General features: G+C 41.3%; 1 protein-coding gene across 1 annotated transcript; it reads left to right on the top strand.

Moving 5' to 3' along the window:
* Positions 1-3,260: 3,260 nt before the first annotated feature.
* On the top strand, positions 3,261-16,375 carry LOC117873722 (C-type lectin domain family 1 member A-like). Its single transcript, XM_034763444.1, has 6 exons — positions 3,261-3,306; positions 5,247-5,309; positions 9,384-9,479; positions 10,270-10,413; positions 11,771-11,925; positions 16,280-16,375. The coding sequence occupies exons 1-6, from the start codon at positions 3,261-3,263 to the stop codon at positions 16,373-16,375; spliced, it is 600 nt and encodes a 199-aa protein (XP_034619335.1).
* Positions 16,376-19,406: the final 3,031 nt, after the last annotated feature.

The raw sequence follows: 19,406 nt of genomic DNA, 5'->3' as shown, positions 1-19,406 counted from the left end.
CTTCCCCTCTCCCGGGCCCGGCCCCCGGCCCGGCCCCCCGCCCGGGCCCGCCTCCCTCCCCCGCCGCCCCCCCCGACCCCGGCTCACTCCCCGACCCCGGCTCCCGACCCCGGCTCCCGGCCCGGCGCACCCCCCGGCTCACTCCCCGACCCAGGCTCCCGGCCCCGCGGTCCGGCCCGGCCCGGCACCATGCCCCCGGCCCCAGACAAAGAGGCCCCGGCCGAGCCTCCCGATTTTCCCGGACATGCCCGGCTTTTGGGGATTTCCCCCCGGACGGGGATTTGAGCCCCCAAAAGCCGGACATGTCCGGGAAAATCCGGACGTATGGTAACCCTATTACTAAGTGACATGATCTACTCTTGAATACATTTTGTTTCTTGATTAAATGAACTTTAACAAGGGCCCCAAATTGTCTTTTCATTAATGTTTACACAAACAAAACTGCAGGATCATAAAAGGAAGAAGAAAGTACTGTGAACAATGCTGAATAGACGTGCAGTCCAGCATTTGCAAACATTGTCATGAATACATTTATATTTTTTGATAGTGATGACAATTATAATTCTGAAAAAGCCACTTCCAGTAGATATGGGGATCACAAGGATTAGGGCATATGCATAACACTCATGCTGTGGCCATGGCTGACTTCCATTTTTAATTGTGGTCCACAGGTCCGTGTATACATATATGATTTCAAACATCCCTCAATCCATAGTGGATCTCTCATTGATGAAATCTGTAGAGTTAGTCAGGAATTTTTTGATGAAACATTTTTGTTGTAAAATGTCAATACTGAATCTGTTTGCAGAAAAAAATATCAGTTTTTGACAGATCTTTCATTGGAAGGGATGTTGGGTCTAGCATGGAATTTCTGGTTTTAAAAAAAAAAGTGTGTGTGGGGGGGCAGGTAGAGAGTAGAGAAAACTTGATCCCTAAGGTTGGCTAACACTCCAGGTATTAATGGTACTCCCCTAGATTGTGGGAGCTCTAGGTTCAATTCTTCACTGGGATTCAAGGTACAAAAGGGCACAAGCACATCTTGAAAAAGGGTAAGAATAGTGAAAGAGAAGATTGATGATATTGCAACATAGCAAAGTCTTGAGAGGCCCTCATCTACTCAGGTCTCCATTAAAATGATCTTTGGCTATAGGTGAAGAGAAACAAACACGTGCCCTCCTGTTCGTCTTGTATAAAATTCTGCCTGGTGGTCTGGTGACATCTCCTTTGCTGTGATCCTACCAGGAAAACAGGCTTGCAGCAGTCAGAAGAGAAGTACACTTCTTATATCCAAAATCTGTTTCCACTCAGAAATCATAATTTACTTATGTAGTCTGACCACATAAAGCCAGTTTCTGTTCAATAAATACAGCTTTTGCAGACATTTTCAGCCTGCTGCTGACAGTTGTGTCTGGGCTGAGGTCAGATGTTGAAGCAGTCTACCTATCTTAGTTCCTCTTTTCTTGTATTTCATTCTGAACAATGCAGTTCTACTGGAGAAACATGTTATTGTTCCCTTCTGTCACAAGAAAGAAACAAATTGTGTGTTTATATTGAATCAGTAATGCCTTTGTAACAGAAGGTTAGTTCCCTTAAAGTGAGAGTCTGCTTTGAGAAGCTCTACTACTTGTGCATATGCAGAGTCAGAGCCGCTGATCTGAGGGACAAATGTCAGTCTATACCAATTTTTACAGCTGTTTACCCTGCAAAAGGAGCGGGAGCTGTTCCCTATGTGCATCATCAACAGAACTGTTAAGTTCCAACAAGTTACTATTGTGAAGTTCATGGGGTTGCCCAGTCTGCCTGAGTGTTTCAATATAACACAGAGGGCAAGAGGCACTCTGGATCCATTCACTGAGGAAACATTTTATAGTACTGGGGCACTTTTTATGAATGTTTAAATCCTGGTTCTTGAGAAGCCAGCCATCTCTGCAGCAGGCTGAAATTTTTTGGGGAAACCTACTTTATTAGATAGGAAAGGTAACTTACTATAAGAAGTGTAGGTCCTACTTTGTATTGTGTGATTTTGTTTTTTATTGTAACCATTTGTTTCCATCACTCTCTTGTTTCTAGCTGAATCTTTCTCCTTTCTTCAATAAACCTTCTTTTTGTTGTATTATAAGTGTCCACAAGTGCTGTGTGCTTTACAGGATGGGTAGTTTAAGGTAAAACTGTTAAATGAGAGTTCATTCCTCCTTTGGGGGTAGAGGATCTGGAATTTATGAGTAGCCAGTGTCAGGGACTGGATATCCCAGGGGAACTATTCAAGGGGATTCAGGGACGGGGGTACACCTATTGTTAACTTGAAAGGCAAAGTCAGAGCTGGCATTGCCCAAAGGAGAGTACTTGGGTGGCTGAAATGCTGGTGGTAGCAGGAGCTAACACCTAGCCACCGTGGGGAAGGCTACCAATCACTGGAGGCAGGAGATAACAAGGAGACTCTCTGTCCTAGGTACCCTGAGGTCTCTCTCTCTCTCTCTCACTCACACACACACAGGACTGAATTCCATTTTTAGTTGTGGTCCACTGATCAGGGTGTAAATTTAGCGCTTCACTCCACCCACTTGATTCACAGTAGAGCACCCACTGATGACATTCAGAATGTTGCACAAAGATCAAGCATAGAATTTGGACTTTACATAGTAATGAAGCATTTCATTATTATTATGTATTCATCCAATGCTTTATTGTCACATTCAGAATCACTTAGTAGTAAAATATACTCCTCTTTAGGACCATGGCAATTTCTGCTTTTTCCTTCACTTCCTTTTCCATCCTCCTTTCTGTGTTCCACTCTGTCATACTTCTCTGCGTCTCCTCCTATCTTACGTATTCCCCTCCCTTCAGCAACTCTCAATTTCCACTCTTGTGAGCTTCACTCTTATCTACTTTCTCATTCAATCTAGAATGAAAATATTGACACGTAGAGTGTCATCAATGGGCCTCACGTTAATGCCCCAAATGAGATTAATGAGGATGTGGTGGAATTCACACCTCACAGTGACAACTTCAGGCTCTCTGCAAACTCAGTGATACACTGCATCAATTTACACTCCATGGGTCACATTTTCAAGGGTTTCTTTGCAACACTTGAGTCTGGAAACCTGATTTCAAAAATAAGTTTAGACTTTGCAGAATCTCAATATACCACAAGGGCCACCAAATACATCCAATGGGCCAGTTCCAATCCACGGGCCAGTGTTCAATGTACCTGAACTACAGTACACACCTTCCTCAAATAAACAACAATAGGAAAACACGTCATGTCTCGTGAGATGTACTCTAAGCAGCAGAAACTTTGTATTAAAAGTGAGTGTTTCCCAGTACAGGGAATCTTCTGATAGCTGCATTGGTACAAGTCAGGTTCTTTGTAGCAAGGAGGAGATTGTGGAGGAGAACAACAATTAATACCCATCCCTAAGCTGTTTTTTCTGTAGCAACATAACAGAGTCTTAAAAGGGAGCCATTTTTAGACTCTGGTCTCTGATCTTCCATCCTTGTCTTTTTTGGCTTAAAGTGAGGGGGAATGAAGAAATCCACCCATGAAACTTCCGATGGTTTGTCTAGTATGGTCTTCCCAGGAGAACTGCACTGGACCATTTTTATGTCCAATGTTCATTGTCTATCCAGAAGGCATAGTGTATGCATGTGGTTTTTACACCATAAATTTCATTTCCATTCATTCAGTTCTGATTTTCCAAGTATTTTCAGATCACACTCTCTAGCTTGTGGGTAGATGTTGATGCCTTTCCTGTGCCTAAATTTTAATTTTCTCTCATGTCATTCTGAACAATAAGGGTCTACTGGAAAACCGTTTGGTGGAGATTTTCAAAGCAGTCTAGGGAATTTAAAGACACACATTTGAATGGAAGATGTGTATCTAAATCCCCCTAGATCAACATGAAAATCTCAGGTGTTATTTTTCTGTACTGAGAGAGATGTGGGTTAAGGTGTAATCAGCAAGTCCATTATAATTTATCTTTGCTACACAGGGCTAAATTTCCAAGAGTGCAGTTTTACTTTGAAAGGCGAGTATAAAAAGACAACTTCTTACGGAATGCACCTGCTTCCTGTGGATATTTAGAGCCATGCTCCTGGCCTTAGGAATAGAAACAAATGGTTGATTTTTTGTCCTGTTCACCCTGCAGAGACAGACCAATCCCAGGAAAGGGAGTTGGATTTCATCCCTTCAGAGCAGATGTGCATTTAAAGTATCATTTACCCCCAACTTCCTCATCTTAATATCTGTTTGGATATAAATAACTTCATCATTTCACTTTTCCAATGACTGTCAGTAAAGTTATTGTGCGATCACCAACCAAAAAAAACCCCAACAATAAATAAAATAACCACCACTCCCTTATGTTGGTGGCAGTGTTGGTCCCTCTGTTAATTGCATCACCTGTGCTCAGAAAGAGAGTCATAGAATATCAGGGTTGGAAGGGACCTCAGGAGATCATCTAGTCCAACCCCCCTGCTCAAAGCAGGACCAATCCCCAGACAGATTTTTGCCCTAGATCCCTAAATGGCCCCCTTAAGGATTGAACTCACAATCCTGGGTTTAGCAGGCCAATGCTCAAACCACTGAGCATCCCTCCCCCCATAATAGGCCTATGTTTCTGAAAGGTCTCTGACTCCAGACACTTTCTTCCCAGATGGCTGTCACTAGCCATGCTGCTGATAGGAAGAGAGAAGAATAGATGCTTGTGCTACAAGCAGAAGAGGTGTGTGCTGAAGAGGGAACAAACTTCTTCTCCTATGCATAGTTTACTTCTTGTTCTCCAAACTGTAGTTTTGGTGATGTTGCAAATCCTCACTGAAGCTACTTTGTTATGTTCTCAGGGATAGGTGAGGTATTAGAACCTGGACAGTGTCCTGCATAATATCTCATATTGTCTATATTTTCTCATCTGTAACTTGCTGAATATTTTAAGCCTCACTGCTTGTTTCTATTATGCATGGATATGAATGTCAATGTTTATAATATTTTTCAGTTTATTGAGGGGAAAAACAAAACAAATCCCACATTAGGGGCTGATACTTAGTCACCCTAAGGCAGGTTTTATACCATTCTCGCAGTGCAAAGACACCTTAAAGTAGATGTAAATTTCATCCACACTCACTTTAAGGTCCCTTTACTCTGCCAGAGTGGTGTAAGGTGGCCTTAGTGTAACTGAAAATTAGGCCCATTATTGTTAGCAATTCAGGTTGTGACACCATTGTCAATCTCCTCCTGTGTACTGATCCAGTTGTGTTACCCGGAAAATATGCACTGGAAAATATCCCAAAGCCTGCTGCGCCTGAGGAAAATGGTACAATCTCTGTGGAGCTTTTTAGTTATTGTGCTTAAAGTAGCTGGGCTGGGAAGTGCTCTCAACCTAATCTTAGGCAGAATGGGCCAAATTTGCTCCTCTAACTCTACTCTTGGTAGAGTTACACCAGTGGTGAATTTGTCCTGTTTTATTGTCATTATTAATTAACAGATGTGCAGAAGCATGCACGTTGGTGTTCAAAGCATAAGAGAGATGCTGTCTCTCCCCTGAAGACTTTCTTATCTAGGGAAGTGATCCTGGAAACACATACTGCTGAGAGTAGTATTTACTGCCATGAGTAGGCCTATTCAGTTGGGTAGATTACCCACAGGAATGACCAGTATGCCAGGTATAAGTGTTTGTGGGATCAGGCTCTAGAGCAGAGTTGGACAGCTAGAGAAGATGTTGTGTCATCAGCTCATAATCATTTCTGCAGAATCATCCATGGCACGATGCAGCCTAGATTAGGATTTTAAAATTCTCAAGCTCTGGTCTATGGGGAGGAGAAGAACATTGTTTACTTTCATGTTTGACCTGCTCCAGGTTGCTTTTTTCTCATGGGAGATTGTAACATTTGGTGACAAATTATAACTTGCTTTTCTGGAGCAGAGTGTTTGTGATGTCTCCATGTGAGGGAGTGAACACAGCCAGAGGAGGGAAATACTTTAAAGAATCACAGATGCATTTAAAAAAGAGACCAGGGTGACACTAGTAGTGGAAAAAAAACCCTCAAAAACCAAATCCCACTTCATGGAGCCTTTTCCTGAAACAATGAATGGGAGATTATTTAAGCAAAACACTCACAAATCAGGACATTGGTTTGCTGTGGCCCCCTGAACAATTCAACCACATAGCCCCATGCTGTCCTCTGCAGCAGCATTTCCATCCAGCAAACCTGGAGTGATTGAAATTGAAAACCACTTCCCTTTTTTGGTTAAATGTCAGAGAGCACAAAGGGTTTTGCCTTCAGGCTCCAGCTTGGGGCTGTAGCTCGGTAGTGAAGGTGGAAGGTTTTTTCATCTTTACATTCAAATAAATGTCAGATTATTTAGCAGTTTTGCCATCTCTATGAAAGTAGCGATCACCAGATGACATCAGTGTGTTACAGGCCCTGATTCCTGGCTGAGGCAGAGGAGCACACAGCATGATTCCGGAGCGGAATGCGCTGAGTAGCTTTAAGCCACCTTTGTGTTCTTCCTGATCCTGAGCTTCAGTCCAGTCCTCTGGTATCAATTACAGCAGTCTGAAGGCTGCTCCAACTTGCTCCAGTTGCTAGTGACCATAAATTACCATTGGAGCCGTTAGTGGCTCTGGAAAAGAAGGCACAGATGGGGCTTCCCAGAACTCAGGTGATCCCTACTTTACACCAGCCATAGGGAGGGGAGTTAGCACCAGAGCAACTTCACTGGTATGATCCTTTTGTGCTGGCTATGCTACTGCGTTCCAGAGGTGCTTTGCATAGAGGTCACAGCACAGTTAAGGATCTGGGCCATTTAAGTATTTTCAAGTGCCCAGAATCTTGGCTGGAAAAACAAAGAGAAACAAAGAAATCCTGTTTCTGATACTGACCAGTGTCACAGGCTTTAGAGGAAGATTTAACAGTCTGGCACCTGGAGGATGTTGTAAGCAGGTACACAGATCTTTCAGTGCTCTCTGGACACACACTGACTGCAGCCAGCTTCTTGGCAGCATCTTTTGAGGAGGGTATTGCCACTCTTTGGGTCTGTCCTTTTCCCTCATTCCCAACCCAGCCTCCTCTGGCATTTAAAGTGAACTTCCTTCTCTTCTGAGTGCCCGGAAAAGGCAGTGTCCACGGACACTTACCATAACCACTTCCAGAAACTTGACTGTGTTCTGTCTTTCCAGCAGTCTAATTGCATTGAATTCAGTGAAGTTTATCCTGATTTGCACCAGTGCCGGGGGGAGGCAAAGCGGAGCCATAATTATCTTCCATAAAAGCAAAGTTAATTTTGCCTCTAGTAGAGAGTAAAGAGAAAAACCACAAAGTAAATATAAGGGGCCAGATCCTCAATTGTGCCAAATCTCTATTCAGTGAAGCTGAGAAGGGAGCAGATGAAGGAGAGTTGAAACCACATGTGCTGATCCTGAGGTCAATGGAGCTGCCCCATCCCTTAGTGTAATTTATAGCAGCCTCCGACCTTCTCTAAATTATACCTGGCTGCAACAGTCCCCAAGGGGAAGCTTCATAGTGATGATCACTGAAATTCAGGGGCACTCTGGCAATTCCCCCTTCCCCAGCAATGGTCTTGACCCATGGGCAGAAGAGGGTAGCATAGAGCTGGCTAGTCCAGCTGGGGATTTCTCTATCTTGCAGATTCCCAAACAGAGGGTTGAGCTGGATTTCTGCCTGCTTCGTACTTTGGAGCAGCAGAAAGTTGGTAGTTCAGGGGTTCTGAATCAATAAAGAGACTAGAAATATGCTTAGACTTAATTACATGGGATTTTGGCTAAGCGAGATGCAAACTGTTACTTTTCAGAAAGTCCATTTGTTTCTTCCTTCTACATCATACTGTGTGTCTTTACAGGGCCAGGTTCTGTCTGAGAGCAAGTGGGTCATCATGGGTCTGGCTCCATTACGAAAACAACGCTGTAGGGAGGCCCATTTACATGACAGGTTACAACATATTTTTATTTTAATGTGAAGATGGGACCTAACCAGGATTTAACTAGGTCTTTAGTTTGTGCTCAAGCCTTGGACTTGTGCAAAACTTTAAACTGAACTGCAGACACAGTTATCACCCCATCTACACTATAAACTGGAACTGGATTGTAACTGGTTGGGGAATTAGCTGACCTGTAACTAGACCTGGTAAAAAACACCACAGTTACTACAATGGAACCATGCCATTTTACAACATTTGAGGATATCCAATCATAAAATTGATTTCTATCATAATTTTACTTTCTATAGGGTTTCACCCTCTTTCCCTTTGAGATGCCAGTAAAAACAAACTTCTCTGGGACATGGATTTTTCAGCTGTTTCTTGGCTGATCGTCAAATAGTATAATGAATGGAAGGTCACATTAACTTCACTAAAATTTATTTAAAAATACTACTCATATAAGACAGCAAAATATTAACCACCACTGTGCAGTTCTATCCCATGTTGAGGGGTTGGGGGTTGAGAAGGAATCCTTCCTGACCATCACTGATGATTAGTTATGCCTTGAAGCATGAGGCTCAATAGCCCTGGAAATTTTACCCTAGCTAATGTCACAGCAGATGATATTCCTTCTCCTATACATGTCTAATTCTTTCTCCTCACCATTTTATTATTTTTTAGGAAATTCAGCTTTCATTTTCAACCCTTTTGCTCACTCTTATCATCCTTTCTGTCTAAACCTGGATTCTCAAAATATTTTCCATTAAAAAGATTGTGAATAAGGAAAACAAAAAACATTTAAGGGGGACTGGATGATGGCTGATGAGGGAAGGAGGATAATTTTAGAGAAAGAGGAGGTAAGCTGATGGTGGGAAAGGACTTGTCATTGCTGGAAGAGAAGGGGGTAAACGGCTTTTGGTTGGAGGAGATACCAGTGCTGGACATCTCATTTCCTCAGTAGCCTTGGTGTTGGCTAATAAGGAGGAAATAGAAAAAAGCAACACCAAGTCTGAACTGTGGTGGGATAATGTGCTGATTCATGCCACATGTACAGGCAGGGCATATTACAACTCCTTTCATCAGCAAGGGCTGTTGCTGTGGCCTGAGAAGAATTTACCCCTGGGAGGGCAGGTAATGCTTCCAGCTTTAATCTTCACTTTGGGTTCCATGGGAGTTCCCCAGACAGATTGCAGTGGGGGTGACCCCACCTGGTGTCTATTTTCAGCACCTGCAACTCCCTGCAGTGGAAGGGATGTTTTAGGCACCTTGTGTAGCTGCAGTCCCCTCCATGCAGACTTCCTATCATCCTGTACCAGAGTCTGCACTATCAGCACGTGGCTCAGTGTCTTTGTGGGTAGGTGAGGAAAAGAAGAAAAACAATAGAAGCAAAATAAGGAATTTTCAGAATCTGCCTCTTTTAGTTACTGAGTTCATTCTTGGTTTCTCTCAAGTCTCCTCACTTCATTCCCATGGCGTCTGGCTGCCCTGACTTTGCTCACATTGTGTCTGGCATTAATGGTAGGACTGCTAGCCCTGGGGAGTTTGTGTAAGTAACAATACATATTTATTTGGTGAATTTAATGATGGTGAAAGATGCCAGTTTGATATCCATCCCTTATAGAATGAAGTTCTTGATTTAATCATAGAGCTGGTACAACACAGGCAGGCCGCACAGAACAAGCTTCCCAGATGCTCTACCTCACCCTTTACTGTACATTACCTTGGCCCTGCTCCGGAGATATCACTACTACAAGTGACAATCTCAATAGTCCATTCATGCCTGGACCTCTCCTCTTAAACTGCCAAAAAGGAACCCTTTTTTGTGTCAGCTGGCTCATTGGGACCTCCACTGTCTCATTTCACACTAATCTGTTTTCAGGTGGCCATCACTTTTGGATACTAGTGAGCTGCTCTGGATACAAATTCATGGTGGAAAGGTGAAAGGGTCCATGTCCCATGAGCAGGCCACCCCGTTTAAAAAAAATAAACAGAAAAATTACATTTGACCCCTGAGTTAATCATTATCTGATATTTCTGTAAAATAAGGATGAAAAGAAATCAAGTCAATGGAATAACCAATAATTGAAAGCAACCATTATATTTTATTATTTATTCAGATTTAACTAATAAAAAGACAATTATAGAAAACCCGTAGGCACCCTGATAATTAACGCTCATACTTAATAATCCCAGCAACATTTAAAAGTAACCGTTCAGAAACGAAAAAATCTCAGTATGGCTAGCAGGCGAGCCAAATAAAAAAAATGCTCCTTTTCACCTCAATACCATTTGAATTTGTAAAAGTTCATGCTAGAAAATGCTGCTGTGAATTTCAGTTTTCCAGGTTATCAGCATCTGCCAGGAAGAGAATGTAAAACTCAAAGAGAAGGAGAAAGCTCTGCAAACAAATTTCTCAAGCAGGCTGCAAGAAATAAGAGACAGTTTGTGTTTGGAAGGGGAAGCAAAGAATAAAAATAATGGTAAATAAGTTTGTTATACACCTGGACTAAATCTTGTGTCCCAGGATGAGTAATAACACAGGGCAATAGCAATGCAATAGTCCCTTCACACACAGCATCTCATGCTAATCCTGAACTTAGTAAGACCGTTGCTGAGTAAGCAGGGACTAAGGCGAGAAATGAGGTGTAAGGGAGTTCCGTTTCTAGGACACTTTCTATTTTTATCCTCTCTGATGAAATTGCTTACAACATTGATAATTAGAGCCTGTCATGATGGTGACACCAACCCACAAAGAACTGGAGTGAGATTAACCAATTTATTACACAGAATGTGAAATGTCAGCTGAGAACAGTAACCTTATAGTGTTCATTCATTAGTGGTAAATCAGGATTGCACTCCTGTTCTGTCTCTGGGGTCGGGGTTGGTGACAGGGGCACAACAGAAAGAAGGGAAGTGTGTTGGAGTGTGAAAGGGCACCGTGCTCATTGTTTTGGGAGGTAGGAGTGCCTCATATCCCTCAAGATTAACTCCTCTGACTAACTAAGGGGCAGTACTAATGGTCGTCTAAGACAAATTCAACATGGCACCTAAACGGAAGGGTGGGTTAGATGAATCAGAAAACATTTGCAAAAAAACAAAACAAAACAAAACAGGAATGATCTTTAGGGTCTTTGATTGTGAAGCAGGGAATCAGCCCCAGGGAGATGGGGAAAAAGTAACTTACTTTGGAACTTCTGAAAAGAAATCTATTATCCAAATCTTACTGGTTGGAGAAAAAACTGAGCAGGGTGATTGGCAATAATTGGAAATAGCCCCCATTTCACAAAACTGTTGTGCAGGGAGAAATCAGATTGAAAATGTGCCTGATTTTTTTTCCACGACTCATAAAACTATAACATTTATTTGTGAACACCACATGTTACTGGTGGCCTATATGTTGTACATTCTTTGGCTCTCTGTCCTCTGGTCAGTTCAAGATTGTTAGTACAGTGTATTCACTAATGTCAGCTAGTTCTTCAAGCAATCAGACATCTGCCATTTCCTTGGGAGACTATCCCATGGTCCAGTTAACCTCCATCCAAAGTATCAACATGGGGAAGGCAATGTCTGACAATGCCCAAATGAGGTCAGTGTTGACAGGTTTTGCTTTGTTTTTACTTAGTCAAATTTCTTTTGACCTCAATGGAACTTTGACTCAGCGAGGACTGAGTAAAATCTGAGTAAGATCTCAGTATTTGGAGTCATGGAGAATTAGGGTCACAGACATCACAACTCTTTGATTACCTTGCCATCTCAAGCCAATGGCTGTAGTCCTCATTTTCTCCACATCACAGCATGGGATTAAAACCAGAATGATGATTTTTCTCTTTTCTCCAGGAATGAGTTGTATACTCTGCCCCACAAACTGGCAACAAATGGGAGACAACACCTGTTACTACAATTCTTCAGAGAAGAAGACATGGAACGGGAGTCGGAACTTCTGTGCCTCACAAAATTCCACCCTTCTCATGATAAAAGACAAGGAGAAGCTGGTATGTTCCCCAGGCCAACCCAGTTTCCTTTTATATTTCTGTTTAACTTTCAGAAGTCCCCACAAAACAGAAAATATATTTTGGCTAGTGTATCTCCAGCAATTCAATATCCCCAGACTCTGTACAGTAGGCCAGATCCATGTACATTAGCATAATTAGCATAGTTCCAAAGATGTCATTGTATAACAAGGGTTACTGCCAGGTACAGCGTAATAATCAGAAACTGTTTATGTGAGACTACTGAATCGCAACATGGACAAGCATTGAGTATTCCAAAGGCTTTTTACCCTCTCAGAGGCAGAGGATTGACCAGTGCTTTAAGAAGAACAGTTGTCCTATTCTCCTGGCTGGTAGAGGGATGTAGGGGAGAGGTTTTCAAAGTTACAAACCAGGTGGGCAGAGACAGTCCTACTCAAAGGCATACATTAGAAACAGGCCTGGATTGAGGTTGCAGGATATTACATGTGTCATAGTGCAGGTTAACTGCACCTGCATTTCCACACCATGGACCAGCAAGGACACCAGCTTTCTTGGGTGGAGATCAGCACCTCTCTCCCTTCTATCTGAGGTATTTTAGGGCTGCATAGTCCCCTGCCTACACTATAATATCCCCCAGCAAGGTAGATGACCTAAATAGCCAGCATCTGCACTTTGCTTTTTCTCCAGAGGCTATAAACAGCATAAATGCCCACAGTTATAAGTTACCATACAACCCTTTTTAAGCGAGTACATTTATTCTTAAGCATTACAGAGAACATATCTTAAAACAATAAAAGAACCTACATGCATCCTAGTAAGCTTACCAGAAATCACCCCCAGCTCCAACAAGGGCTCAGTTAGGTGAGCTGTTCTTCAGACCATATCAAGGTTTTTTTTCTGTTTGTAACAGCTTCAACCTGGAACAGTGCACTCATGAAAATGTTCATCTTTCCTTTATACCTGTAGGGCCTTCATCTTCAGATTTTTGGGAGCAGGTAATCAGTAGACAATGGTTCTCTCCTCAGGGTGTAGCTTCAAAAGGTTGGGCTATAACTATGCTTCTTCCAATAGATATGGTGACTACAAGAACTAGGGCAGAGATATCACACTCGTTCTGTAGCCAGGACTCACTTCCATTTTTAATTGTGGTCCACGGGTCAGTGTATACATTTAGGACTCCAAACTACTCTCAATCCATAGTGCAGCCCCCACTGATATCCCCTGTAGAGCTGGTCAAGAATTTGGTGATGAAACACTTTTGTCAGAACATTTTGATACCAAAACTTTTCGCAGAAACTTTGGCTCTGATACATAATTTGTTTGGACGGTTTCTCAGGTCCAAGATGGAATTTCTGGTCAGAACAAGAATGGAAGGAAGTGGGACCTCGTGAATACCAAGTTTCCTACGATTTAGGGCCTAAACTGAGATATAGGGAACCCAAATTCAATTCCCAGTACTGATAGAGGGTACAAGTTACTCCAAATCTGTTTCAACAATGTTGGGACTGGAAAGGAAAATATCAATACCTGATGGAGTTATTGATGTTACAACATGGCAGAGTCTTAAAAGAGGCCCTAATTGTCTCAGGTCTTTCTCTTCTTCCATTCAAGTGGTTTCATCTTGTATAAAATTCTGAATGGAGATCTTGTGACATCCCCATTTTCTGTGATCCTATAAGGAAAACAGGCTTACAGAAATCAGGTGAGAAATGCACTTCACATGTGCAAAATCTATTTCCAATCAAAAGGTGTAACTTGTACATGTGGTCTAACCATATAAAGCTAATTTCTGTTCAATAAATACAACTTTTACAGATATTTTCTGCCTGCTGCTTGTTGCTGTGTCTGAGCTCTTCTCAGATGTTGATAGGGTCCTCCTGCCTTGGTTACTCCTTTGTGTCATTTCATTCTGAATAATAAGATTTTCCTGGGGAAACAAGTTATTTTTCCCTTCTGTTCTTAGCAGGAAACAAAACACATGTTGACATTTAATCAATAACACCATCATATTACCTTGGTACCATAGGGTTAATTCTCTTAAAGGGAGGTTTTAACAGTGACAGTAACAAATAATCTATCTCAGTTAACAAACCTGCTACTTGCATACATTCAGAGTGAGAGCTGGTGATGGGAGTGACACAAATACGTTTATATTGATTTTTATTGCTATTTACAATGCAGAAATAACACAAGTCAAAGAGAGGGAGCTGTCTCATAAATGCATCAACAAAACAATGCAATTCTAATAAATTACTATTGTGAAAACTGATTGGGATGCACCGGCATGTCTGAGCATCTAATCTTCGCTGAAGAAATTTATTACCGGTGATGATGTCTCCGAAAAATTCCCAAAAATCTTTACACTCAAATCCCACAGTGAGTTTGCAGTACCAGCAGTTATAGAAAAAAACTTCATTACCACTGTAAAAGGAGCACATTTGATGATGAAATTATGGAGAGACAATAAATATGGAACTATAAATGTCCTTTCTACAAAGTGCCTGTTCAGACCAGACCAGAATGGCTCTCATTCTTTAAAGTGTAATTTACCCCAGACTTGTTCTTTGTAACATCTGTTTGAGTACAGGGGTAACTCACTAATTTCATTCTGTAGGTGAGTATCTGTCAGTGAAGCTATATTGTGATCTGCAACAGAAATTATTAACTCATGCCATGGGATTACAGTTTACACTGATAACTACAAATCTCATTCTTACTGTAGCACCTCTGTTCAGAACAGTATTGACCTCTATCTAAGGCAGGCTCCTGCATTACAAACACATTCTCCTCCCAAGACAGTCACTAGCCACATTGTTGATAGCAAAAGAGACACAAAGATGTTTCTACTGCAAGGAAAAGAGGTCAGTGCAGAAGAGGAAACTGTTTTTATTTTCTAACTATTTATAGTCTTTACTTTTCAAATTAATGTTTTCGTGACAAATGAATCAGCTCATTGAAGCTAGTTTATCAAGGATTATTTCTGTTCCCATGATGAAGAGCGTGTTATAAGGATCTAGATAACTCCATGTACAGTATCTCTTACTGTGCCTATATTTTCTATTTTATAACTTTCTCTAGATGAGATACCTCGTTTATTTAAAAAAGCTAAAAAGAACAGCTTGAGTTAGTTTGTTTCAGGAGAGATTGCAGTCAGATGCTCTCACAGGGAATGTTAACTCCCTCTTTTCCTGGAGACAGCAAAAACTGTTATGAGCTACAACCTTAATGCTACAGAGCTAAGCCAGTCTCAATTTTCAGCTCACAGGATGGGCCATGCATGGGTGGCTATTAGCAGGTGGGCACAGAAGGGGGAAGGACTTGGGGAAAAAAAGTCACCATTATTATTATTATTTGCATAGCTGTAGTATCTAGAGGTCTCAGCAGAGACTTGGGCCACATTGTGCTAGTCATTATACAGTCACTTAGACTCTGCCCCTAAAGAATTTAAAATCCTAATAGAAAAGTGTAGGAGAAATATATTGTAACGTTGGGCCAGTAAATGTTAAACGATCAGCAAGCTGGGTCACCTGTAAAGCAAGTCTTAAGAACATACGAAAAGGATATTGCACTGATAAACAGGGCCATTCCTTGTAGACAGTCATCAAAGCCATGTTGAGTAGACTAGAACCTTTAACATGTTTGCCTGTACTGTTAGAGAATCAAAGAATAAGTGCTAAATGTGTCTGTTTACCTGTATCCTATTAGAAATCTAACAATGTGATCTATTTATTAGTAGATGCTAAATCCTGTTTCTGTCCTGTAACACTTCCTTACTATCTTCTATTCACTCCTAGATCAAAAGGGGATATTATCATTTAGATGGGATTTGTGGTGTAATAATATTATTGTCCTAATCTCTCCTCAAACCTTGTAATTCCACATAGTAAACCACCTGTGAACTGTCTTGATAGTTTGAATGACTATTGCTAACTGTATTGTTTGAGAAAAGAACCATCAAATAGAGATCAAAATGTCAGCTTGTTTTCATCAAAGGCCATGTGGTGGAATTAGCTGTGAGCACTCAGGTTGCTTTAACTATAAAGGAAGCCTCGGTACTGATCCTTTTCATATCAAGTCTGCTTAAGCTTTGTCAGCGAAGAACTAAGCCACAAGACTGAAGTCTCCATATTTATCCTGGATTTCCCTAGAATTCTCATGGAAGAACTTGAACAAACTCTACATCTGAACCACCTATGGAACTATAACATTTTAAATCAATTCCAGAAAGACTTTTACAAATCAGCAGCCTCACTATCTCTGCTATGAAACTGACCAAAGGACTTTACACATATCTGTATGCATATGCATATTGATCTTTTAGCCACAGCAACTCTCTTTCTTTTTCCTTTTTGTTATTAAACTTTTTGTCTTTTAGTTACTAAAGGCTTGGCATCTGAATGATTATTGGGTAATATCTGAAATTCATATTGACTTGGAGATCAGTCTTTTGGGACTGGTGAACCTAACCTAAGGTGAATCAGGTTTCAATAACCTCTCACAGTATTAGAGTTGGCTGTCTAGATGGGAGGCATGGGCTGGAATGCTTAAAGGGGACGATATTTGGCTTCTTGGTAACCAGTGAGGCATTCCAGAAGCTGTTCTGTTACTGGCTTGGTGCATCTAATTATAGAATAAATCACCAGTCTTGGGGATTTGTCTGCCCTATTTCTCTCAGTCTGCCCTGAGTTGTCATTCTCAGCATGGCCCATTCAGGCACCCCAGTCACAAACATTTTATCACCACAGTTGTGGATCCTGTTAAGAGCTTTGATAGTTGTAAACAAGGAGGTTTTCAAGTGTAGGGGACAGAACAGAAGTTCCTGAGGAGGAAACCTGAATCCTGTTCCTGGTTTTGACACTGACTTACTATGTGACTTGGGCAAGTCACTTCAGCTCTCTCCAATCTGTAAAAGGGGACTAGGGATACCCTCCTTTCAAAAGCACTTTAAGACTCCAGATGAAAAGTGTTCACAAATGTTTAAGTCATTCCTCCTTCTAAGGAGGCATTTCATTGACCTTTCAAAACATTACATGAATTAAAAATAGAAAGAGAAGACTGGAAGGTTGCAACCTTGACAGTGTCACTTTAATTCTTGAGGCTGCAAGTTCCTTTTTAGGAGTGTAGTGCAAATTTCCTGTGTGGTTTCTGATGAAATGCTGAAATGTGAACAGTTCTTCCTGACCCAATACTGGTCTAACAGGGCAGCCAGGGTGTCTCTGTCCTCCAGGGAGGACAAAAGATTGGATATGGAGGATGAGAAGGGATACGCCACTTTAAATTTGCAATCCCGAACTCCAGTATCTGCCCGTGGACATCCAGGCAACAACAGAGGTATCACATATTCTACAGTTTTTCTTGGACTTTGTGCCCATTACTGATTGGCTGCTTGCTCCAACTCTCTCCCAGCCCCATGCACAGAATTGCGTCAGCCTCACTCCACTTCCTCCTCTCCATGTTCTCGCCTGCTCTGTCTCCCTTATTCCCATCTCTTCTTTTGTCTTTTTATGTCGCTAATCCCCACATCCCCTCCTCCCAAAAAGAAAAATGATGGTAGCAAGAGCAAGTTTACAGTCATCACACTGATCACAACCCTACTTTTCTGTCTTGTCTATTTCGTTTGTAAGCTCTTCAAGGTAGATACTGTCTTCTATTGTGTGTTTGTACAGCACCTGATTATTTCATTGTGGCAGGGGATAATTACTGTGCACACAGTTCACAGCCCCAATCCAATTCAGGAAATGAGCAACTATTGTGTACATATATTTCTCGATAGGTCTTTATAATGTATTTTATCTGTAAAAAAATATAAGAAGTGGCTAAGAACATGTCTATTATTGAATCTGTTATTGAGGATGGTAACTTGGGGGAGGGTGTCTCTGCTTTTATATTAAACCTTATTCTGATGTTTCCCTCTGCTATGACTTGTGGGGTTCCCAGCTCAATCCCTTGCAGCAAGGAGACATCCCTGATCTGGATTTGATTATTTTGATCAAATTGATTTGTTAGGGAGAGGGAAGGGATAGCTCAGTGGTTTGAGCATTGGCCTACTAAATCCAGGGTTGTGAATTCAATCTTTGAGGGGGACCACTTAGGGATGGGGGGAATCTGTCTGGGGATTGGTCCTACTTTGAGCAGCAGGTTGAACTAGATGATCTCCTGAGGTCCCTTCCAACCCAGATATTCTATGATTGAGATTATGCAGGCATTGTGATAGAAGGAAAAACTACATAATTAAAAATTTTAATGCAGGCCTTGACAAATATATTTTCCTGGTTAAATGCAATCAGCTTCCATGAACTGAAGTTTCCATTGAAAAGGTTTCTAATCCATATGCTTGTGAATAAAATTTTCTAAATGTGATCAGAGCAGCCTTGTCATCTGCAGTAATTTTATTGTGAGTCTTGGGAGTTTTAGTGTTTTTCTTAAAGCCTCATCTCTGATGTATGCAGCTTCGGTGCAACTAGTATCAAAGATTAGATAGGCCTTAATTATAGACCCTGCTGCTTATGTGAACCCTTTACTCCAGAGGTCGGCAACCTTTCAGAAGTGGTGTGCTGAGTCTTCATTTATTCACTCTAATTTAAGGTTTCACATGCCAGTAATACATTTTAACATTTTTAGAAGGTCTCTTTCTATAAGTCTATAATATATAACTAAACTATTGTTGTATGTAAGGAAATAAGGTTTTTTAAAATGTTTAAGTAGCTTCATTTAAAATTAAATTAAAATGCAGTGCCCCATGGATTGGTGGCCAGGACCCAGGCAGCATGTGTGCCACTGAAAATCAGCTCGCGTGTCGCCTTTGGCATGCGTGCCATACGTTGCCTACCCCTGCTTTACTCGTTCTCTTCTGAAACCCATCTGTTCATGTTGCACCATGTACTGGTGGTTGCTGCCATCATCCCGAGGGATGGGGCAGGAGATCTGTGTGCCACTATGTAACTATTCCACATTTATTAACAATATTCAACATACTGTAGCTGTTTATTTTAAAAAATTAAATAAAACCTCAAACTTTGCTTTCTGAATCTGTGAATGCTGCAGACTCTGGGAGCTATGTGTATTTCCTCCTGAGTGGGTGAATTCCCATTGGACTCATTACTCTAACATTTTTCTAAGTACCTAAATCCCTTTTGAAAATATAGGGCTATGGAAAATTTTACCTTGACACCATTTTGGGGCTCAGGAGAAGGATTTCAACCTTATAGTCTCCTTACAACCTGAAATATCCTAATAAGGGTCACTGTTCTATCAATAATGTTCCCAAATATTAGGTTTATCTACTAATATTATTCTCAGACAGTACAGAGCTGGGTTCATCATAAAAATATCTCAACACATAAAAATCTACTCTTATGAATCAGCTATTTCTGCTTCTCAAGATCTCTTCTTTCTCTTCTGTTCGCTTTATGGTTGACTCGAGAATCTCAGAATATTCAATTGTTAAAAACATGTGTGAGTGAAGAAAAACAATATATTTTAAAAGAGCAATTAAAAAGGGG

This window comes from Trachemys scripta, chromosome 1 (assembly GCF_013100865.1).
Source record: "Trachemys scripta elegans isolate TJP31775 chromosome 1, CAS_Tse_1.0, whole genome shotgun sequence".
Classification (NCBI taxonomy): domain Eukaryota; kingdom Metazoa; phylum Chordata; order Testudines; family Emydidae; genus Trachemys; species Trachemys scripta.
Note: the sequence above shows the minus strand (reverse complement) of the source record. Positions and strands in the feature narration are given on the sequence as shown.

Bases quoted from the DNA above. Each gene is read 5' to 3' on its own strand.
- LOC117873722 (XM_034763444.1), top strand. From the start codon at position 3,261: ATGTCTCGTGAGATGTACTCTAAGCAGCAGAAACTTTGTATTAAAA. The intron at 3,307-5,246 runs GTGAGTGTTTCC...GTACTGATCCAG, and splicing joins GCAGAAACTTTGTATTAAAA to TTGTGTTACCCGGAAAATAT. The intron at 9,480-10,269 runs GTAAGTAACAAT...TGTGAATTTCAG, and splicing joins GCTAGCCCTGGGGAGTTTGT to TTTTCCAGGTTATCAGCATC.